The 21,997-nt window shown below is 34.9% G+C and overlaps 3 protein-coding genes across 6 annotated transcripts; 2 read left to right on the top strand and 1 right to left on the bottom strand.

Moving 5' to 3' along the window:
- The first annotated feature begins 2,171 nt into the window (after nt 1-2,171).
- Nucleotides 2,172-13,322, top strand: LOC114295739 (coilin). Of its 4 annotated transcripts, none has more exons than XM_028240047.2 (13): nt 2,172-2,559; nt 3,390-3,454; nt 3,549-3,824; nt 4,987-5,196; nt 6,375-6,444; nt 7,900-7,974; nt 8,047-8,212; nt 8,983-9,014; nt 10,278-10,475; nt 12,041-12,112; nt 12,194-12,346; nt 12,482-12,647; nt 12,965-13,322. In XM_028240047.2, exons 1-13 carry the CDS (start codon nt 2,371-2,373, stop codon nt 13,081-13,083), a joined length of 1,791 nt encoding a protein of 596 aa, XP_028095848.2. In that variant the 5' UTR covers nt 2,172-2,370; the 3' UTR covers nt 13,084-13,322. The 4 variants fall into 4 exon arrangements, with proteins under 4 accessions (XP_028095848.2, XP_028095849.2, XP_028095850.2 ...); XM_028240048.2 differs by having other exon boundaries at nt 2,191-2,559; nt 8,068-8,212; XM_028240049.2 differs by lacking the exon at nt 3,390-3,454 and having other exon boundaries at nt 2,199-2,559.
- Nucleotides 13,323-14,027: 705 nt separating this feature from the next.
- On the top strand, nt 14,028-14,825 carry LOC114295753 (uncharacterized). Its single transcript, XM_028240065.2, has one exon. The coding sequence runs from the start codon at nt 14,028-14,030 to the stop codon at nt 14,823-14,825; it is 798 nt and encodes a 265-aa protein (XP_028095866.2).
- A 1,118-nt stretch (nt 14,826-15,943) lies between these two features.
- LOC114295763 (paramyosin) lies at nt 15,944-20,897 on the bottom strand. The gene is made up of 5 exons (XM_028240072.2): nt 19,018-20,897; nt 18,860-18,936; nt 18,134-18,245; nt 17,811-17,927; nt 15,944-16,540 (listed from the first exon to the last, which is right to left on the bottom strand). The coding sequence occupies exons 1-5, from the start codon at nt 20,437-20,439 to the stop codon at nt 16,190-16,192; spliced, it is 2,079 nt and encodes a 692-aa protein (XP_028095873.2). The 5' UTR covers nt 20,440-20,897; the 3' UTR covers nt 15,944-16,189.
- Nucleotides 20,898-21,997: the final 1,100 nt, after the last annotated feature.

Here is a 21,997-nt window from a genome sequence, read left to right on the forward strand (position 1 = left end):
TCTAGGTTAAGAATTTATCTGTAGAAATTCTCTGGGTTGTGTATGGAGGTATCTTCCAAGTAGTTGCCATATCACTCCAGTTATGAGGTGCCGCTGGTATTTATGTGGAGGATATTGTAGGTCTGGACAATGGCCGAGATTAGTCCATCTCTGTTCCAGGCCCGAAGTTATACACGTCCGAGGTGGGTCTGTTGCTCTTCTTGCGCTGTGATGTGAAGAGTGGAACCAAGCAGACAAATCGTTCGCAGAGTTCATACGCTGTTACTTGTAAGTGGATTCTCTTGTGTCTATCATCAATCAAGCATATATATATATATATATGTATGTATGTATGTATGTTACATTTATCCTTGATTCTACAAAATTTAGGGTTCAAAAGTCTTCAAATTTGAGTTCTAAATCTATCTCAGGTTCTATATCAATTTGTTTATCACTTGTAGGCAAGGTTTTGTAAGAGATTGATTGAGAATGGCAACTGAACCCAAGGCAGCAACTGAAGAGTCAAAAATCGAACTATTCGAAGACAAATTTCTCTGATATATGTTTAGGACATTAGACATCAAAAAATAATGTTGTGGATCTCTTCCATTACAAAAAGTGGGAGAGGGACCCAGACTAATTTTCTCCAAAATCAATAGGTATGTCGTTTTTTTTATGCATGATTTGATTCCATTTAGATTTTGGGAGTGTAACAAAGTAATTCAATGTGGTTAACTGTTACATTTAAAAAAATATAATGCATTGACTTATTGATTTATTTGAGTCACATTACCTCCATATTTTTTGTACGTATTTTTATAATAAATTTTAAAAATAAGCAAATAAAATCATACGCAAAGCAAGCTTAAATTAAATAATAGAGGTTAAAAATATTTACTATGACTTATCTAATATTTTATGTAAAAATAAAGGTAGCGTTTGATTTTATTTTCAAATTATGATTTTGATAAAAAATAAAAAATAAAAAATAAAAACATGTTTTAAAAACACAACTCCAAATTATTATTTTTTCTCTTCTCTATCCTATTTTTTTATTATTAATAAATCAATCAATTATATTTTGTATAAAAATAAAAGTAGTGTTTGATTTTGTTTTCAAATCATGATTTGAATGAAAAAAATATAAAAACATGTTTGATTAACATGTTTTAATAACACAACTCGAAATTTTTTTTTTCTTCTCTTCTCTATCCTATTTCTTTATTATTATTATTATTAATAAATCAATCAATTATTTTTTACTTCTCAACTCTCATTATTTCACATTCTGTACATTAATTAAGGCCTTGTTTGACAAGTACCCATTTTAGTCAAAAGTCAAAAGGTTACTAAAAAAATCAAAAAGCCGACAACTTATACTAAAAAGTCAAAGATTCAATTTTCTCTCTACTTTCTATACATCTTTTTGTAAAAAACTAAAAAGTCATCCCAAATAGGGGGGTGCGCGGTGCGGTTCGGGCGGTTTTAGAGTAAAATTACAAACCGAATGGCAAGTTAGCGGATTAACAAATTGCGGTTTAGGCGATTTTTGGCGGATTGACGGGTTGAAGAATATTCTAACTAATTATCATACATTTGCATAATATATAACACTAATTTGTATGATATTTTTTAGATATATAACACAAAGTAATTTTACATAATATGTTTCATAGATATAACCATTAATTTGTAATAAATTTCATGTTTTAAATATTTCTCACACTCATTTTTACATTGATATTTTATTAGAAGTTAAAAAATATATACGTATTAACTATAGCGGAGCGGAGTGGTTCGGTTGGCGGATTATAAATTTTAAAATTTAAACCGCAGTTAGCGGTTAAAGCGGTGTGGATTGATGTGGATCGGTGCGGTTTTAGCGGATTGAGCAGTATTTTACATGGCCCTAATCTTAAACATATTAGTTTTTTTTACATCACATTTTCGTCAAAAAGTTACTAAAAGAACTTGTTCCCAAACGAGGCATAATTAAAAAAATAAAAAAATTATAAATCAATTAATAATTATTTTCAAAACACATAATTTAACTTTTAAAACTCATTTCAATAACATACTTTCTAAAATATAATTTAAAATTTATTTTAAAAACTAACCCAATTGAGAAGGTTTTTTTTTTTTTTTTTTTAACTCAAATATAAAATTAAGAGTTATTTTGAAAAAATAATTATAATTAATTTTTTTGTGCGGGAGGAAGTGAATTATAATTTGACAAGTAGCCAAGTATAACCGACTTTCTAAAATGAAAAAATTGGCGAAGAGGGTTTAAGAAGGGCAAGACCAGCAGAAGAACACTTTGAAACAAGAATCATCTCTGAAATCGCACACACACTCTCTCTGTTTGTTTGATTGATTGTTGCATGGACGATCATGGACACTACAAGACTCTGTGTAGTGTTCGAAGATCGGCACATTCTCAGCAAAGCCCAGAAATCCCAAGGACTCAACCAAAGCTGGATTCTCCTCAAACCTCAACATCACAATATCTCTGATCTCTCCACCTATCTCACCCACATTTTCGACGTCCATCATTCTTGCCCTAATGGTATCATTCTCTCTGTAAGTCTCTCTCTCTCTCTCTCTCCACAATCCCCAATTTGCAGCAATCGATTGTTTTTCACTCACTCTACAAAAATCATGTGTACCATCTTGTTTCTTTTATATTGCATAGTTTATTTTGGAGAATCGGTGAGATTGATGTCAGTTTGCATTGTGAAGAAGCTAGAAAAGTTTACTCTTTTAGGTACTCCGTAATTTGGAGCTGAACTAACTAGGGTTTTGATGGATCTGCTGCTACTAGTTTGGAGATTGTACGATTGTCGATTTTTGTATTTTGGGTGTAACAATTTTTTTTTAAACCAAACCAGTCCCCATCTAGTCCACAGTGATCTAAAAAAGTATATTTTTAAAAGAAAATCTAAAAAAAAGTTAAAAGATAAAAACACAAGGGGGGGGGGGGGGAAAGACTTTTTTTTTTTAATAATTTTTTTTTAAAGCTTTTTAGTGGATCTTAAAATAAAAAAAAAAAACTTGTTGGGTCTGTCTACTTTGGTATTACATACAAATGAAAAACTTTTAAATTTTTTTAAAGAAAAAATTCACTAAAAATGAAAAAAAAATCAACAAAAAGAGCTGCTAGAAAAGCAATTGCCCAACCTTTATGCAAGTTCATCCTAAAAAACTAATTGTTTTCCATTTTAGGGACCAAGTATGTTAGAGTTTGTTTGTTGTGGTGTTTCTGCTCTTTCAACTACAAAAATGCTGGAGACCCAAATGAATTACCAAATATTTTACACAATACCCACGTGACATGGTTGTGAGTATTGTGTAGAATATTTGGTAAAGCATTTGGGATCCCTAGCATTGCTTACATTAATATGTTCTTGCAGATGGATGGCTTTGTGTTGCCTCCATTTGAGTCCACATGTATTTTAAAGGATAAGGATGTAATCAGGTCTGTTTAATCTTGAACTTTATATTCCTTTTTTTTACTGTTCACTTGTATTGAAAGTAATGTATGCAATTTTAATCCTATTTCTTTGTATCAGCGTCAAAAGAAAAGGGGGAATGTCCTCTGAGATTGTTGACAAAAGTGATAGAGAAAATTTAATTGAGCAAGAAGAAATTGTGGAGAAGCAACCTGTGCTGAATTGTATGCCACTTCTAGCAAACGAGGAGTTTGAAAAGGAGACTGGCAATTTTGAAAGTGAACCTGAAGAAGATGAAGATAATGTGTCAGGGGATACATTGCATGTGGACAATTCATTTGGTGAAAATGTGCTTTCCAAGAAAAGAAAAGCATCAAAGAAACTACAGAGCTCAAAGTATGCTAACCCATCTTTCAAACCTATTATTGTGATCTGAATAATGGTAACTACAGTTGTTTTTAATTTGTTTCTCCCTCAGAGGAGTCTGCAGGGTTCCTTGCCTTGTTTTGAGACTACTTTGGACTAAAATTGGAAACCAACACATACAAGGAAACTGGCAATCTAAGGAACAAGCAAACAATTTTATTGATTCTTCGATGATAGTTTTCAATAGGAATTGACTGCTTAGATGAAACAGTCAATGAACAAATTAAATCTAACTTATCGCCTACTCCTAGGCAGCGGCGAAGTGGGGGGCAAGGTAAAATTATTTAGATTTTTGTATGGGCCAAAGTAAGATTGTATAGATCTTGGGGGCCAAAATGTTATAAATATGCAAAATTGAATGGAGGCCAAAGTAAAATTATATAGATTATAATCATCCTATGTAAAATTCATTTATTAATCAACTTATGTAAAATTCTTGAACATTGAGTATTGCATTTATAGGGTTCCTGTCTGTTATTTTGGAAGTTAATTGTATCTCCTATCAAATTAGTTTTGACAATAACTATGTTACCTAGAACGTGGATTGTTTCGGTACATGAAACGGGAACGAGAACGTGAATGTGATATGCCACATGCTCTAAAATGCAGTATGATAGGAGCAGACTTATATATATTATATTTAAGAATTTAAGGTACTTCTAGAGTAATTTTCTTTTGACTATTAGATATCCAATACATATATATTTTTTCATGTAGCAAATCATTTCTATTAATTATGACCCATTTTGGATTTTTTGTCTTGTCAAAATTTAACTCACCTTCGATTTTAGTTCACATATTTGATTTTTTTTTCTCTTAAGGTACCATTTAAGGAAATATATTGGAAAAATTTTTTGGGATCGTTTTGGATCACTAAATTTATCGTTTTGAAATAAAGTGTACCATGTTTGGGAACTTACCTACCAATACGTAATTAGATAGGGTATTAGCGTTTTCTGGTAACATGTCCGAATGTTCTGTCGTTGCTTTGTAAGTACATCTGTTCCTTAATTTACCAACTGATGTATCCTTTTAATCTTTGGATTTTTTTTTTCTTTGAATCATTCTTTTAGGACTTTATTTGAGCATTTTTCTGGGCCTGTCAACTGCTTATTCACATTTTGGATCACAGGAAGAAAAAACGTACTATGGTTCCTCAAGATATTGAAAATGATTTTCAAACGGACCAGAATGAGAGCTGTCCCAATGATGTCCTCAACCGTGGGAAGAGTATTGAAAAGGAGAAAGTATCTATTGTAAAGAGTAAACCTAAGAGAGTGAGCACCCCTAGAAGTGCTGAAAGAAATAATGACATTGCTGAACCTTTGCCCAATTCAAAGAGGTGTGTTGTGTAGGTTTTTTGGCTTTTTATTTGGATTGGTGCTTGATTTTTATACTAATATTGTTGTTTATGAATTTGTTCACTTTTGTTGGTGAGGTAGATCTGATGATGCTATGTGGTTGAGGTGCAAAACACAACTTAACTGAGCTTTTTCATTCTTTTGTAGTTTTAGTTATCTTGATAATGTGCAAACTGTCTGTTTTTCCATATAAGGTTGTCTCTTGCTATTTGTACATGTTATTGCTGAGTGGCTAGGAGACTCTTAACTTTGATATGGATTTGGCTACGGGTTGTATAAACTTTTTTATGCAGTCAATCAGAAATTCTTGTTAGCTTGATATACATTGTTGGGCCTATTTCCTAACAGCTTAAGCTTTTGGGACAATTGGTGACTTACATGGTATTAGAGCTTAGGTTGAGAGAGGTCTTGGGTTCAACTCTCTCCATTAGCATCCCATTTGTATTTTTTTTCTTTGTTTGGTTGTTTGCTTCTCCTTTTGTTTGGTTCTTTGTTTATCTCTCCACATACAAGACGGGGTTGCATGTGAAGGAGGGTGATAGATGTCTTGATATACATTGTTGGGCCCATTTCCTAACTTAACAATTCTAATGTTGTTGACCTTTTTTCAACACTAAATGAAATTCAAACCATATGAGCAACACAACAATGTATGTATTTAAGTACACATACACACTCATAATGCCTGGGGATAAAATGAGTCCCTTTTCTGCATTTTCTCATTATAATTCATAGCATATGTGGAAAATATATCAGCTAAACATTTGCTGTGCTAGATTTTGGAGCTTATGAGATTTTTGGTTTCTTTTTGAAGTCCTTGAGTGCAATGACTTGCCAAGTCTTGGAGTTGTGATTCAGAAGTTCAAGTCTTAGTTAACTTGATTTCGCTTTGAAGTCCTTGAGTGCAATGACTTGCCAAATCTTGGATTTACAATTCAGAATTTCAAGTGTTAGTTATCTTGATAAATGTGCAAATAATGTCTGTTTTTTCATATAAGGCCGTCTCTTTCTTCTGTGTGTGTTTATGTATGCAACAAACTGAAGCAGATTAATTGTTTTAGTAGGTTTATGCTTACTGTCCATCTTTGTAGCTTAATTTTTGGAGCCCCTCTTCTTCCTCTCCATCTTTCTCTGGCTCATGAAAATCTCTATTTTGTAGGTTTGGTAAGCTTCAAGAAAATGGAGCAGGATGTGTTGATGCACCTCACACGCCAGATGGAACTAAAAAGGTCTGGAATGAAATTAATGTTTTAGTTAGTTTTAAACTCTTTTAGTATGTCGTTTCATGTTGAAGTGAACTGTTCTTTTATATAATCATAATAATGTTCTTCCTGAATGGCTAAAGCTGTGATATAATAAGGCCTTTTATAAGCAAAACACTGTAGTTACCTTGATTTACAATGTCATTGAAATCACTAGAAAAGGTAATTTAAAAATAATATTAAATTGGAACTTAATTTAGTTTTTGTATCAGGTTCAATACGACTGCATAGCCTTATGGATATCTTATAATGTATTACTTTTACTTTATCTGATAAAACAAAAAGGGAAAAAAAAAAGGTGTGGTTTTGTGTGGGACTGTTTTGTGTATCCATATGTAAGTAATTTTCGCTTTTTACTTATTCTGCTGAAACCATGACTCGTGTTGGAATTAGGATGATGAATTAAATGTGGAAATTTGTTTATTTATAATCAATGTGTTCCCATCTGGGTCACCAATATTTTACTGCAGTCTTCCGTTTCATTCTCATTGAAGGTTCGGTGATGACTCTATGATTCTAATATTTGTATTTCATATTACCTTGTGAGTATTTATTCGTGTCATTGTGTGTTGATGAGCTTTCACAACTCAAAGGTGGCTGCATTCTGCCGTGCAGCTTGAGTTTTTGGAATATTTTAACCATATCATTGCAGAGGAATTTTCTGTAAAAGCATATGGCTATCTCAAAGTTTTCAAAATTAAATCATATTTGTAGTTCTTTTTCCTGTAAATAGAGATGTGCTTTATCCTAAGTAGTGTAGAGTAAGAAGAAAAAGTAAGTGGAACCCTCTATTTTAAAATCTAGAACACTTTAAAAGGTGTGTATATTTATTGTTCCAAAAAAAAAAAAAAAAAAAACTTGTGGACATGTTGGGTCTAAATAGATCTGATTGGATCCTATTAAACTATCTAATTACCACAATAACAACTGACCCATAAGTATTGAGTATTTGGAGGGCCTAAATAGATCTGATCAGATCCTATTAAACTATCTAAATACCGAAATAACAACAAATCTTGCATAGTATTGATTATTTTTGTATTGAACACTCTTAGAAGTTGTATTCAAACATTTTTACCAAAAAAAGAGGTAAAATGGGTTCAAAATATGTCAGAACCAATGGATTTAAGCATTGCACAAATTGTAAAATATGAATTGAACATAGATTCTTTTGAAAATAGATCCATTTATAGATTCACATCAATTCAAATTGTTTATAGTATTGTGAATTGTAAGATTATGATAACAGAGCATCTGACATTCATATTCTCAATGGTCACTTTGTCGCCTTATATTTTAATTTAATTTAGCTTTCTCTCATACTTCTAACGTCTAAATTTTGATTTCAGTTAATAAATCAATGTGTTGGTACTTAACAAAACCTAGTGGTTTAACTAATGCTTACTTGATGTTTTATGTCAGGTCCCTAGTAGAAGTGCTCGACGGAAAAAAACCAAGAGGCAATGGCTGCGGGAAATTAAAAGAATTGAAAAGGAGGTAGACGCTAGGACTTACGGAACCTTTTGCTTGTGAAGGTTCATCTTTACATAACACGATCATTTTTTACAGCTTGTGGCCTCAAACCTGCAGCTATGTGAGAGGCAATCTCCTGAAAAGCATATGCCCAAGGATTCTATAGAACATGAAGAACAAAGCCAAAATGGTGAAGCAGATGATGAGATTGTTCCCATTGTAATTAGGCCAGGACATATTCGCTTTGAGCCTCTGGGAAAGGGTGACTCTCTCTCTCTCTCTCTGTGCCTAGTCCATCACACTATTTAAATGTGTTTGGATTTACCTAGATTTATCTGATTGGTGAGAAAATTTGGGAGCAGGAAAGATGTGTCATCTTGTTTCATTTAGCACAACTGGCTTGTCTTGTAAGTTTGAACTACTGCCTGAATGTCTTCAAAGTTAATAGGAACAGAAAAAGGAATCTCAAGCTGCCTTCTCATTGTGCTATGTAGTTGACAAACTATTCAATTTAGCTTGATTAGATGAACTTTGACCATCTGCCTTTATATATTTGACCCCCCTTTGAAAAGTTGTAAGAAGTTGTGTTGCCTGAAGAATAGAAAGATTTGAAATTAATTGCATGGAATCATGATATCATTATTGGGGAACTTGCATATTTCAAAACTGCATTACTATGATGATAAACTATTTCTCAGATAGCAATCATTTCTGTAAGTATTGGCTGCTGTCATCACTTTTCATCATTATGATTTATGAAATTACATGGTTATTGATTTTAGAAGTGAGATCTGGATTTCTTGAATTACTCCAAACCTTTGTGGTGATTTTATTTGCTAATATTTTAAATTTTCATTATTATTTTTTCTTTCCTCCCCACTTCCCAGGGGACATTGGGATATGCTGTCAGCCATTTACTTTAATCTGATTTCCCATTGATGTTACTTATTCACTTCTTGAAATTATGCAACTACATGCATGCAATATTTCTGCAGATTTTCTAATATATCAAAATTGTTTTGTAAAATGCAGACCGGGCTGTCCAGCAAAGTCAAGTATCTGTGGTATGTTTCATGTTTGTTTTCTTCTGTGCTGAACAATCAATCCTGTCTTTTTTTTGGCAAGTAAAACTCAAGTTTCATAAAAAGATGACATTAAGGGGGAATGTTGCCTGTTTACAAAAAAGATGAGAAGGAAAAACAACAAAACAGATAACCCTAGCCTCCCTCTTATCTAACAATAAGCTGAACAAATTCCAAAAATAGGTTAAGAGACGGGTAACAACTCCTGTCTCTCCTACCCAAAAAAAAAAATTTACAAGACAGCTCTTGAGCCTAAATAATGGAACTTCTAGACCCTCGAAAGATCACTTATCCCATGTAATCCATATTAGGTATAAGGGGATCACTAGACTCTGCTTTTCTCTACTCCTCACTCTAGCTCCCTGCTAGCTATGAAGAAGCTCAACTATCTCATAAGGGAATGCCCTCGCCACCCCAAACCAAAAAAGAACCGAAGTCCCACATTTTTCTTGCCACTTGGCAATGGATTAGAAGGTGGTTCATCAATTCTCCATCTTGAATGTATTCTTGAGTTGCGATTTTTTCTTTTATGAATTATGATGTTGATTGTTGTCCAGCATGCTCATTTGTTGAAGTGATACGTTGCATTCTATCTTCCTATTTATCTACTTGCCTTCTTAACCAAAAGAAATCTTCCAAATGATTGTATGTGTGGCTGACACTTTTCTCCTTATTATAAATATTGATCCATACAGAAGAATGGTGGGAAGAGGTTTTAGCAAAAGCAAATGTACTTAGCAGGATGGGTCATGTTTAAGTGTTACTTTCCCCTCAGTTCTGGCAAACTTAGGCTTCAAATAAGTTAAAACATTGCAAGCATACTTAGTTCTTTATGAGCATGTCAAGTTTACTAGTGTTGCTAACTATTCCTCTGCATATGTTGGCAAATATGCATATAATGATACAATTTCTTACTCTTGAACCTCATTGTTCGAAAATCACTTAATTTTTAAGAGTCAATAGAATTATTATCCAACCAAAGAACAAAAAATGAAGGTACATGCATCATTGCATGGTTGTCTTTCTATTTACTGTTTATTGACAGATGCAAGCTGTGCATTATCATCAATATGTGTTTGATCAATCGTTGTGTTTATCAATTACCATTAAAACTGCTACAGGCTGATACAAGTCTTCTTGTTTTTCAGCCTGGCATAACTATAATATCATGTTCGTATACCCATTCTGTGCTTTTAAATTGGGACTGAATTTGTCTCAATAAATTCTTCTCAAATCATGCTTCAGGAAACATTTCAGTGGAATGGAATCACCAGCAAGAAAAAGGGTCAAAAATGGGGTAAAGAAAATTTTCAATCCAATAGAAGGAATGGCTACAAAGACTCCAACAAAGAATGTTCCGAAATGATGGCTGTTGAAGTAGTGAAACCGTCAAATGATCCCCTTAACTTTGATAGGCTACCACCACTTACTAGCTTTCCGAAGGTAGGTTTCTATTTGTCTATGAAGCACAGGTACGGATACGAGTACGAGTACGAGTATTGGTATTGGTACGATATGGGTATGTCGATCCGGTAAAATCCAAAAAAAATAGGGTACAGGTACGGATTGGTACGTTTGTCAAAAAATATTTAGTGTGTTTGGTTTCAGTTTTTTGAAAAATGAGTTTTTTGTTTTTTGTATTTTTTTGTTTTTAGTGAATATTTTTAAAATTTTAAGCAATTTTTTTTACTCTTTTAGATGTGCCTTACTTAGATGTGTTTAAATAGTAAAATATTTGTGAAAAATTATTTTAAAAAATTAATAAATACACAAAAATACGAAAAATGTATTGAATTTTTGTTTTGTATTTTTTTTTTTTGGTTGTATTTTTTGGTATTTAGTGTATTTTTTAAAGTTTTTTCACAAATATTATACTTTTTAAGTTTATTTATGTTAGGTGTCTAAAAATTTTTAAAAATTGCTTAAAATATTAAAAAAATTCATTGAAAACATCAAAATACGGAAAATAAAAAAGTAGAATTTTCTGAAAACCATAACCAAGAAAGTTGATTTATTCTTAATTTGGAGTAATGCAAAAATTGATTAAATGGCTTAATTTATTAAGATACAACCTACAATTAACATTTAATGTCAAAAGTAAAAGTATGAACTAAAATTAAATGTCATTATATTAAATAACTTACAAACCATAATTTAATTTTAAAATCATGCTAATTAAAAGTAAAAAAGAAGTTTAGTAAAATCCAGTACGAGTATGGCATGTTTGTCGAAATATTCATGCTTCATAGATATTTGTATATATACATAAATACATGGCGTGTATTTTGCTTTCATAGGTCTTGGTTGTCTTCTCTTAATGGATGTATGGTGGCCTTCATTTTTCGAACCTTTCAAGGTCCTACTCCTTACTAAGACCGCAATTTGTTTTTCAAGTCTGGCTTGATGGTCTGAGTAACATTCACTATCTGTGATTTTAATTTACCTGCAGAGTACTTTTTTTTGGGTGCAAACATTCTACATGAGTGGCGCAGCCATGGGTCCAGGAGGGGCATGTTTCCCTCAACTTTTCAAAAATTTCATTTTAGCCTATAAATTTGAATTTTTTCTTTCAATCTTTTCCCTGAACATTTATATATGTGCCCCCTATTTTTATTTGTTTTTTATTTTTTCCATTTTCCTTCCAATAAGCAGAACACACCACTGACTAAAATAGAACATAGGTTGACTCTCTATTTGGTTCACAAATAAATCTAAGAGGTCATTTCCTTTTATTATGTTATTTATTGCCATTTTTTGTTTTTATTTTAATTTTTAATCTTTGAGAGTACTTCAAATTTGAATGGTGCAATAGTTTTATTGTAGTGATATGTATGATATTGGAATAGTTTTGAAATATTAATAATTGATTTTTTTACCAAATCAAACCAAAATGAACTGTCTCCCAAATCGATCTGACTCAATAATTTGCCTTAGTATTTCCCCCCTTACTAATTTCTTGGCTCCCACTGTATCACGTAGTTGATAGCACTAAATATATTATTTTGCAGGAAGGTGATGTGATTGCATATCGTCTACTGGAGTTATCACCAACCTGGACCCCTGATCTTTGCTCATTCCGCGTATACCTCTGATAGCATTTAATGATTTTGTAACTCATATTTGGGCAAATATAGCATGTTTACACTTTCATTTTGCTTTAGGTTGGGAAAACATCACGGTGTGATCCTATATCCCATACTATTCTACTCACACCAGTCCCAGAATATCCACTTATTTTTGAGAAGCAGCCAGATGGAGATGCATGGGTACAACCACCCGATAACTCTCTTTATAGGGAAGATGGATCCTTAGAGGTACTCGTGCTATTTGTGTTTCTCTACTCCCTTTGATAAGTTAATCACTGAATAATAATAGTGAAGTGATTATCAAGCAGAAGCCAAGCTGCTGCACCTTTGCGAAAATACTTGAAATAATGTTTTGCCTTGCAGATAGATTTTTCGACACTTGTTGATGTTCGGATTGTCAAGCATGGCAACTCAGTTCCTGCAAAAGTAGAAACTGGCTGGGTTAATGACCGTCCTGTTCGTAATGAAGTTGCCATATCAACTGTGGCTCGAAGCAATAATTATAAACGAAAACATGTCCCCAAAAAAGGTACACTTATCATTGTTCACTTCAATGGTTAAGATCTAGAAAATTAAAGTTACACTTTATATGACTCACTTCAATGGTTTAAATTGGGTGGTAAGTTTTTCTCTGAGTACTCGAGGGTGAGGGTAAGGTTTTTTCTTAGCTACTACCTAAGGGAAGGGAGAGGGGATGATGAGTTTCGAATCCTAGCCACGAGAACAGTATGGCACGGCGCATAAAGTACCTAACTAACTGGAATGGACGTTTACTCTATTGGGTGGAAAGTCTTGAATGCTATATATGTTTTTACTGGCCTCGTGACTCTCTTGTTGGTTCTGCAGGAAATAAAGTGAATGCCCAGTCGCCAAACTCCACGAATGCACTGCCAATTGAGGAAAATGGTTGGAGTAATAAGAATTCGTGGCACGAGCGCATGATCAACAACAGTCTTGAGAAATAGTGCAGTTTGACCCAACAATTGCTTTTCTAAGAGCATGGAATGATATATATAAGCATGACAACCCCATATCTCAATGTGTAATGAGTTATGTGCCCTTTTACATAAAGGGCAAGAATATCCCTTTTAAGCTCTGTTGAATATATACAATGCTTGAGCTCTGGTTGAGAACCTTCAATTATTAGATGTAAGAATGGTCTTGAGGTTCAACTTATTGAGATGCATATCAGTTTCTCCTCTTATGTGCATGCAAATTGCACTTGTAGGTTGCGTTTGGATCTTGGATCTTGTTTGTGTAGGGAAAAAGAAAGCGCCCATGCTGAATTTCTCTTGCTTTGATGTCCCCATTTCAATGCTAAATTTACAAATTGTGTGAGTTGAGCCTCAAATGCTCATTTTTTTCTTCCTTGAAGGGGTAGTAGGTCTTGAAAGATAGAGAACTTCTGGAAGAGAAATGAGTTCTCAACACTCGACAATAAGAAATAAATATAAAAGATTCAAAATAAATATAAATATAAAAAATTATAATTTTGCTTATTCTTACTACTCATAATGTTACTTGCCAACATGACTGGATGGTTCAGCCTTCAACTTTGTTGCTTCTAAAAATGTTATATATTGTTTGTAAATTTTGATTGAAATGCACTACAATTTTTTAAAATTTTCTTCATTAACTGTGTGTGTGTGTGTTGAGTCAGTACCTTTGAGACCCAAAAATAGTAGGAAGTGTCTGCTTCACCCTCCTCAGTCACAACATTTAAAAAAAGAAAAAGAAAAAGAAAGTGTCACTAGGATTACTTGCTTCCAATTCTTAACTAATGTCTGATTCTTTGGCTTTTCATGAACTCTCTCAATAAGTCATTCTCTTTCTATGAGGCCAAACACTATTCTTCTCTCATTGAACCAATTTCTGCTCATCATCTCCCAAACACAATCTCCAAGCTCCAATGTCGAATCACTGGGAGACCAACCCTCACTTCCCAGCTCCACAACAGCCACAAATTCAATTTCAACAGCATGACCCCAACCTTCAGTTCCCTCCACAGCCCTGGGAGAGCAACCCTCACTTCCCAGCTCCACAACAGCCACAAATTCAAGTTCCACAGCATGACCCCAACCTTCAGTTCCCTCAACAGCAACGACTCGATAAAAATCGGTATGCCCAGCCGCCACACCACACGCCCTCGTCTCTGAGAATGCCAATCGTAGCCATCTGCTCGCTCTTCTGGATCACCATGGTCCTAGGAGGCTTAGTGGTTCTAGTACTCCACCTCGTCTTTCGCCCACAAAGCCCAACATTCGACATCTCAGGTGCCTCCCTCAACATAGTCTATCTCGACATGGGATACCTCCTGAATGTTGATATCACTCTGCTCGCAAACTTCACCAATCCAAACAAAAAGGCCACTGTGGATTTCCATTACACGATCATTAATCTCTACTATGAAAACACACTCATCGCCACCAGTTATGTTGATCCATTCTCGTCAATGACGGCTGAGTCCATGTTTCAAAATGTTCGTCTGGTCAGCAGCCAGGTTTGGCTGCCTTCAACAGAAAGCCAGCAACTAATGCAGCAGATAGAGAACAATAGGGTTCGGTTTAAGGTCAAGGGCTTGTTGAGAACAAGGTCCAATCTTGGTCTTTTTAGGTACTCATATTGGTTGTATGGCCATTGCATCATAGAGGTCACTGGTCCTCCCAGTGGGGTCTTGGTTGCTAAGAAGTGCACAACAACACGTTGATAAATGTAACCATTCTACTATGGGGGTGCTTTTCTCTCTTCTTCTTCTTCTTCTTCATCTTCATCTTCTTTTTTATTTTTTTGGCCATAATTTTGTTCATTTGTATTCAATCTCTCTTGTTTGTCTTTGTCGTTGATATTCACACTTCAACGCCTGTTAATTTCATATTGTTTAACCTGGGTTTAGGACAAAACCCTCCTATATTATAGAAGTATTATATTAGTTAAGAATAAATGCTATTCTTAACTATAATTTTAGATCCCCAGCATTCTTGCAAGGGACTTGAGTGTAAACCAATAAATGTAAACATATTTTGTTAAATTTTTCATGTATTGTGCAATTATTTTAGATTCCTACTATTTTGGTAATTATTTCTTCTCCCTTTTATTTTCCATGTATTTTTTTTAAAAAATTATTACAAACGAGGAAAAAATTTGAAAATATTGCCACACATGAAATGGGGAAAACTAATTTCAAACACGATGTCTTGTATTTTTTGGACAATTGCTTTCCCTACCCTTCCACCTCTCTCATTCCTCCCTCTCTCTCTCTCTCTCTCTCAAAAGTGTAAGCGTGAGGCTACAGAAGGGACGAGGAAGGCCTGAGGTGGCAACCGGAGGTGGGATAGCGACTGAAGGAGGTGAGGAGTGAGGCACAAAACAGTTACAAAAGGGCACGTGAGGAGACTTCAGTGAGAATTGTGCCCAGTGGTGGTGGTAGTTAGGTGTGGTGGGGTGGTAGTGATGGTGGCAGAAGTAGTAGTTGTGTGGTACTGGCAGTGCCGGTCGTATACATGTGGCAGCTGTAGTGAAGGTAGGAGGCTGATGGAGATGTTGCACATTTGACATAAAAAAAAAACCTTGTGTCGTTTTCAGGATATGTAATTGATGCCAAATAGAATAAATTTTTGCAATTCCTTGAAAAAAAGACTTGCATCACACACGAGAGACTTCCATCTTGTAAAGATGATTTTTTTGTGTTTTTTTTCAGTGTCCCATTTATTCAAGATTTTCCCATAATAAAATAGAGCCATGTCCAATGGTGCCTACATTTACAACCGAACAAATTTTAAAAATTTAAGCACCTTGACTACATCATAGTGAAAAAAAACACGAAGCGAAGAAGAAGAGAACCTCTGACACTACAAATTTTTACTTTGTACATTACACAAAAACAATTCACTTTGCCTAATAACAAGGAAATATCGGGAGAAAAAAAAAAGAATGTGCTACAAACTACCATTTTGTGGTAGTTTGATTTTGAAAGATAATAAAAATACACAAAAGGAGACAGAAGAACAGAAAAGAAAAAGAAAAAAAAGAGACAAAAAAAAAAAAAAAGAGAAAAAAAAAAACAGAGTATATTCAAATAAGGGGTTCAGAGAGCTCCATTTCATTTGAACTTTGTTGTTGCGCTTCGGGCCCTTGGAAACCAACATAGTTCAACCCAAGCCATTCCCACGGCCAACATACATATCTGGGCCTGTTTAGGCGCCTTGTGTTTTCTCTGGTGTCAAGCTGTTCGAGCTGATGGGTTAGCTCCTCAACCCTATCCCTCAGCCTAGATGCCCTTGAGTCTGCCAATCTCAAGGATTTCTCGGCAGCGTCTCTTGCTGCCATGGCAGCAGCTGCTGTTTCTTCTTTGAATTTCAGCTTCTTTTCTGACTCTACTACAGCTTGCTTTGCCTCTTCAAGCTCCTGCCGTATGGCTGACAACTGCAAAAGAACAAATGGGTTAATTAAACTGAAATATATACAAACCCATGGAAAAAAAATATTGTCATTCCTTGTGTCGTTATGGATGCTGCCAAAAAAAAATGTTAATGTACTATGAAATTCATCAGTAAATGATTAAAAATTATTCCAGCCATTAAAATTCATCATTCCTTGAGGTAGCTCCCAAACAATCTTTCATGGTTGTGCACAATGTTTACAAGACAAAGTCAATAGATTAATGAGCACTTACATACCAAAAGAACACTACTCAAATAACTAAATCAAACCAAATCTTAAGTCCCATCAAATAGGGTTGGCTACATAAATCATTCTTCTCAACTCAACTCTATCAAAGGCCATTTGGTTATTTAAATTAAGGAGATTCATATATATATTTACTACATTAGTTCATGTCAATCTAGGTCTATCCCTTCCCCTAACACCATCATTGTATCACATCTTTTCACTACTACCTCTGTTGGTCTCCATTGTATATGACCAAACTATCTCAATCTATTCTCTCTCAGCTTATCTTAGCTTCACTAATGCAAGGTGGAAATGTGGTGTTACCTTGCACCCATTCCACCCTATCAAGGCATGAGGAAGGCATGCCTAGAAGGCAACGTGGGACTAGACAGTGGCAATGCAATGTGCAGCATGGAAAATGCAAGGCACAAGGTTGGACTTGGGCTGAATGCCTAGAGCATGCAATATGACTTGTCGGTGATATACAATTATTTGGCAGTCTAGCTTGATAGCAAAGCGTTGAGTGTTGTGGGTTGTGTTTCCATGCCGTGACTTGACAACAAGGCGGTTATGCTTGTCTGGTGGCTCCCTCTATATGTGGCTAAGATAGTACAGGGCTGATGTTCAGGGGCAGCTGGCAGCAGTTGCAGAGGCAGCTACTTGTTGGCAGCCTTAGGATTGGTTCAGCACACCTTAGGCAGTTGGAGGTGTCAACAGCAGAGACACGTGGTACTATGCACATGGTGATTTGTAACTGCCAACAATTGATTGTAGCCTATTCGCCAAGGATTCTAGTGTTGGTAAGTGTTGTAATAGAATTCCCTTGACTTCCTTATATTTACTTGGTGCAATATAATGTTGGGATTCATTCTAGAAATTGCTGTGTACTATTGCCTTTACTTTAATAGCCACACTGTGCGTCAGCATGTGAGATTTGGCTGAAGCTAAGTGTAAGACTTAGTAGCATCACATGCAGAAAGTAAGTGCAAAAATTGATCCTGTGCCACCAACTATTTCAGCATACCTGTGCCACAAAGTCTTGTTCAACAGCTTTGCCTGCAGCAGCTTCTTGCTGTGCTGCCACTTTCCATCTTGTTATTTCTTCTTCAGCAGCAGCAATATCCATCATGAGTCCTTCAACCTAAAACATAGATATGGTCATTAAATTGATATAGACAATTTATGCATTCCTTAAGATACTTGCAGGATTAATGCAAGAATATTAAAGACTACAGATCACTCTCTTATATATTTACTTGCACACAGATAAATGAGTGAAATAATAGTAATTAATCACATGGTACCAAATTCTGACCTAAGAAGAATTGCAGGCAACTAGTAACTCACATTTTCATTTGCCACTCTCTCCTTCTCTTCAAGTTCCTCTATGCATTGCTTCCTATAGCTGAGCTCCTTTGCTTGAGCCTCGACGTTCTCTTTAAGTAAACTTGCCTCTACCCTTAATCCATCAAAGAAGTTTGCAAAACAAAACAATCCCCAATAAGTAAAGGTCTGAAGCTACTATAGGTAAGGATATTCCTAAAGGAAATACAAGTATGGAAGTAACTCAACTTAACTAAGTGACTGGAAAACCCATTAATGAGCTGTAATATGAAACAAATATAAGCAATGTAATAACCTCAAAAGTCCAAACAGAATGGTTGATAATTGATTTTAAAAACAAGTTGGACGGTGACTTGTTCCAACACATGTCATGTAAAATGAAACAGATGAAAATGATAATACAAACTTAAAAATCAAAATTGCAGAATGGCTAATGAGTTTGAAAGCAAATCGGAGGCTCATCAAAGCATCCTTTTGATGCTGCCTGTTCATTACTTCAACACATGCCTGTTCATTACTTCTAAGATATTGAATGAAATTAATTAAAATGTCTCAATATCTTGTCCACTATTATGTCACATATAATATTTTATCCTCATTCAAAAACATTCTTTATCCATTTTCCGAATCTATCAATATTTGCAAATCTATAATAGAATGACACCAGGGCAAACCACGAATTTGTTAAATCAACAGCCTGCAACACAACGTAAGTTGAAAGAGAAGTACCTTAGCTCCTCTACTGAATGCTGCAGCTCTATGATCTCAAGCTGAGATTGCTTAATAATATTCTCCAAAGCACCAGCCTGCATTCAGTGAATTAATACCTCAACCAACAACAATATATGAGATTTTCAAAACATTACTCGAAGCTACGAAACACTTACCAAAGCGTATATTTCATCTCTCTCTGTCTCTGGAGCATCATCTTTATCATAGGAATAAGCATCCTTTCCACCCCCAAGATGATTACTAAATCTAAAATCAATCCCAGCCTCTCTCAATCCATTTTCTGCAACTTTAAACAATTCATTAGTCTTGGATGACAAATCTGTTGATGTCCTTCTTGACAAAGCGCCTCTCAGCAGAGACCCAATATGTTCTTTCTCCTTCACTAACCGAGAAACAGTTTCACTTAAACTTTTTACTTCACGACTCCTCTCCTCCACTAAATCCTTTGTTTTTTCGACAACCATTCTAGTCAATTCACATATAGATTCCATCCCTGCTAAGGAAGCACGAATATTCTCCTCAATGTCTGTTTCTTGGGGAAGAAACATGGACTCCGACAAATCTGACTGATCCATTTTACTTGCATCAACTATCTTGATAACATCATAAAGCCGATCATGTATTTTCGATACTAAATTCAACTGCTCAACCAATAGAGGCCTTTGTGAATCCATCTTCAACTCCAAGTTCCTCAACTTATCATCGTACTCACCAACTAGCTCCCTCAATCCCGCCACCTCATTCTCCACCGAATTTAGCTTCTCCGACATCTCCTTCTCCATATCAGCTTTCTTCTCATCCTTTTCCACCATAGATTTCTCCAAATTCTCTACAACAGAAGTTTTCTTCGAAACCTCATCTCTCAACCCGCTAATTGTTGCCTCAAGCTGCGAAACCTCAATAGCAATCTCATAATTTCTCTGCTCCATCTGTGACCGAGCTTCATTCCTAGATTTTGCTGTCGAATCAATCTGTCTCAAAAGCTCTTCAACAATCTCATTCGTTCTCTTAATAACTCCATAAGCAACGGCAGGCAACCCTGTGTACTTATTCGACCTAGGCAATCCACCGGCAGTGAAATTCTTAAAATTACTAACTTTTCCTGAAATCTTCTCAATTCCAGTAACTAACATCTGAGCAGCAGTCTCGATCTCCGACCTCGACGACTCCTTCGCCTTCACTGTTTCTTCGAATTGCTTCGCGAGCTCGTCTCTCTGCATCAAAGTCTCGTCTTTTACTCTACAAGCCTCGGCTAATTCAGCTGATAACTTCTCGTTCGATCTCAGAGCTTCGTCCTTGTCGCGCACCGCCTCGTCTCGTTGCTTCCCACTCTCGTCGCGCTTCTTGATTGCTTCGTGAGCTAGGGCTTTGAGACGATTGAACGAGACTTGCAATTCGGATTTCGTATTCTCCGCCGATTCGCGAGCCTGACGCTCGCGATCAAGCTCCGCGAGAACCTCCCTAAACCTCTCCACCGACACATCTTCCGGCGAATTGATGGAAATCGGTGCCGGATCGTCGGCCTCAACGTCGCTCAGAACGGCGTCGTTGTCCTCCTCCTCTCCGGCGCTCGCCATTGTTGCTTATAGTCGTGTATATATATATATGTAAAAAAAATTGCTATAATGGATCGATCAAACAGAGGTCGTCCATTGATGATATGCGAATCAGAGATAAAATTGAGATCGAAGAATTCGAGATTTAGGAATTGAAACCCTAGAATTGTGTCTATTGATTGATAGGTGTGAGCAAATTACGTGAAAATATGATCGGAAGGATTGAAAATTTGAGAGATTTGAGATTGAGATTGAGATTGAGATTGAGATTGAAATCGAAGAAGTAGATTTAGAGAGTATATAATTGATGGTTAATTGAAGCAAGGATTGGGTAGTAGGAGATGAGATCGTTCGTACCTTAGAGAAGTCCGAGCACCCAAACAGATTATTCAACACAGAGAAGAAACATTTGCTACCAACCAGTCTATTCCATTTCTTCTTCTTTTTTCTCTTCTTTTTCTTTTCTTTTTTTTTTTTTTAAGACCAAATATATATATATATATATATATATCAACAATGATTCATCCCCTTTTCCTCCCACCCCTTTGACTCCCTCTCTCTCATTGGTTACATTTTTTTTTTTTTTTTTTTTCCTGCTCCTCCAATCACTACCCGCCACGTGACAAAGGGGTGAGGGGTGACCCCCAAAAGGGGTCCCAAGCATTATTCTATATATATATATGTAATTTGGTGCATGAAAAATGTTTAAGACCACTAATTTAAGAGTATTAATTGGGGGTCTTATTTATTGATGTGATATTTTGATCTTAAGTTTTTTTTTTCTTTTTTTTTGAATTTTCATATCATTAGTGATCAATTAGTGCTCCCAAATTAGTAGGATGAATCATTGTTGTTTGGTGCATAGCTAGTGAAAAATAATGAATAATTATGTTATTTTTGCATCATGATAAAATTATTTTTTAAAATAATATTATAATCATAAAACTTTTAAGGAAACATTGTGGTGTTTTTAGAAGTTGGTAAAAAGTTGACTTTTGATTTTTTTAGTCAAAAAAATTAACTTTTTGGGTAGTGACTTGGCCTCGTTTGGGAACAGGCTAATTTAGTAACTTTTTGGCTATTTGGCTAAAAAAGTAGGTAAAAAAAACTTATATGTTTGGGATGACTTTTTGGCTAATTACGAAAAGATGTGCAAAAAGTAGAGAGAAAAGAGAATCTTTGACTTTTTGGTATGAGTTGTTGACTTTTTGGCTAAAAAAGTAACTTTTTGACTAAAAAGGTAAGTCTCCAAACGGGACCTAGTCAAAAAAGTTAACTTTTTTTACTAAAAAAAACTAAAAATTACCTTTTTGCTAGCTTCCTAAAGTGAGCCATTATCATTTATATTCTTTAAAATTATATGTATTATTATACTTTATAATGAAAAAAATAAAATATAATTTCATACTTATTGAATTATTGCTTAATATAATATGAAACATAATTAAAAATCTCAATTAAAATAATATTATAATTAAAAAATAATATAATTAGGATACATATGGTGCACGGTATACTCACTATTTTTCATAGCCTATTGCTCATTCTAACAATACTTGGATAGAAAGTTTTAGTGAGA

This window comes from Camellia sinensis, chromosome 10 (assembly GCF_055761805.1).
Source record: "Camellia sinensis isolate YWXY chromosome 10, ASM5576180v1, whole genome shotgun sequence".
Classification (NCBI taxonomy): domain Eukaryota; kingdom Viridiplantae; phylum Streptophyta; class Magnoliopsida; order Ericales; family Theaceae; genus Camellia; species Camellia sinensis.

Excerpts from the sequence above, each read along its gene's own strand:
- LOC114295739 (XM_028240047.2), top strand. The coding sequence starts at position 2,371 with ATGGACACTACAAGACTCTGTGTAGTGTTCGAAGATCGGCACATTCTC. Across the intron at positions 3,825-4,986 it reads AAGAAACTACAGAGCTCAAA|GAAGAAAAAACGTACTATGG; the intron begins GTATGCTAACCC and ends TTTGGATCACAG. Across the intron at positions 5,197-6,374 it reads CCTTTGCCCAATTCAAAGAG|GTTTGGTAAGCTTCAAGAAA; the intron begins GTGTGTTGTGTA and ends TCTATTTTGTAG.
- LOC114295763 (XM_028240072.2), bottom strand. The coding sequence starts at position 20,439 with ATGGCGAGCGCCGGAGAGGAGGAGGACAACGACGCCGTTCTGAGCGAC. Across the intron at positions 17,928-18,133 it reads AGAGAGTGGCAAATGAAAAT|GTTGAAGGACTCATGATGGA; the intron begins GTGAGTTACTAG and ends TCTATGTTTTAG. Across the intron at positions 16,541-17,810 it reads AACAAGACTTTGTGGCACAG|TTGTCAGCCATACGGCAGGA; the intron begins GTATGCTGAAAT and ends GTTCTTTTGCAG.
- LOC114295753 (XM_028240065.2), top strand. The coding sequence starts at position 14,028 with ATGTCGAATCACTGGGAGACCAACCCTCACTTCCCAGCTCCACAACAG.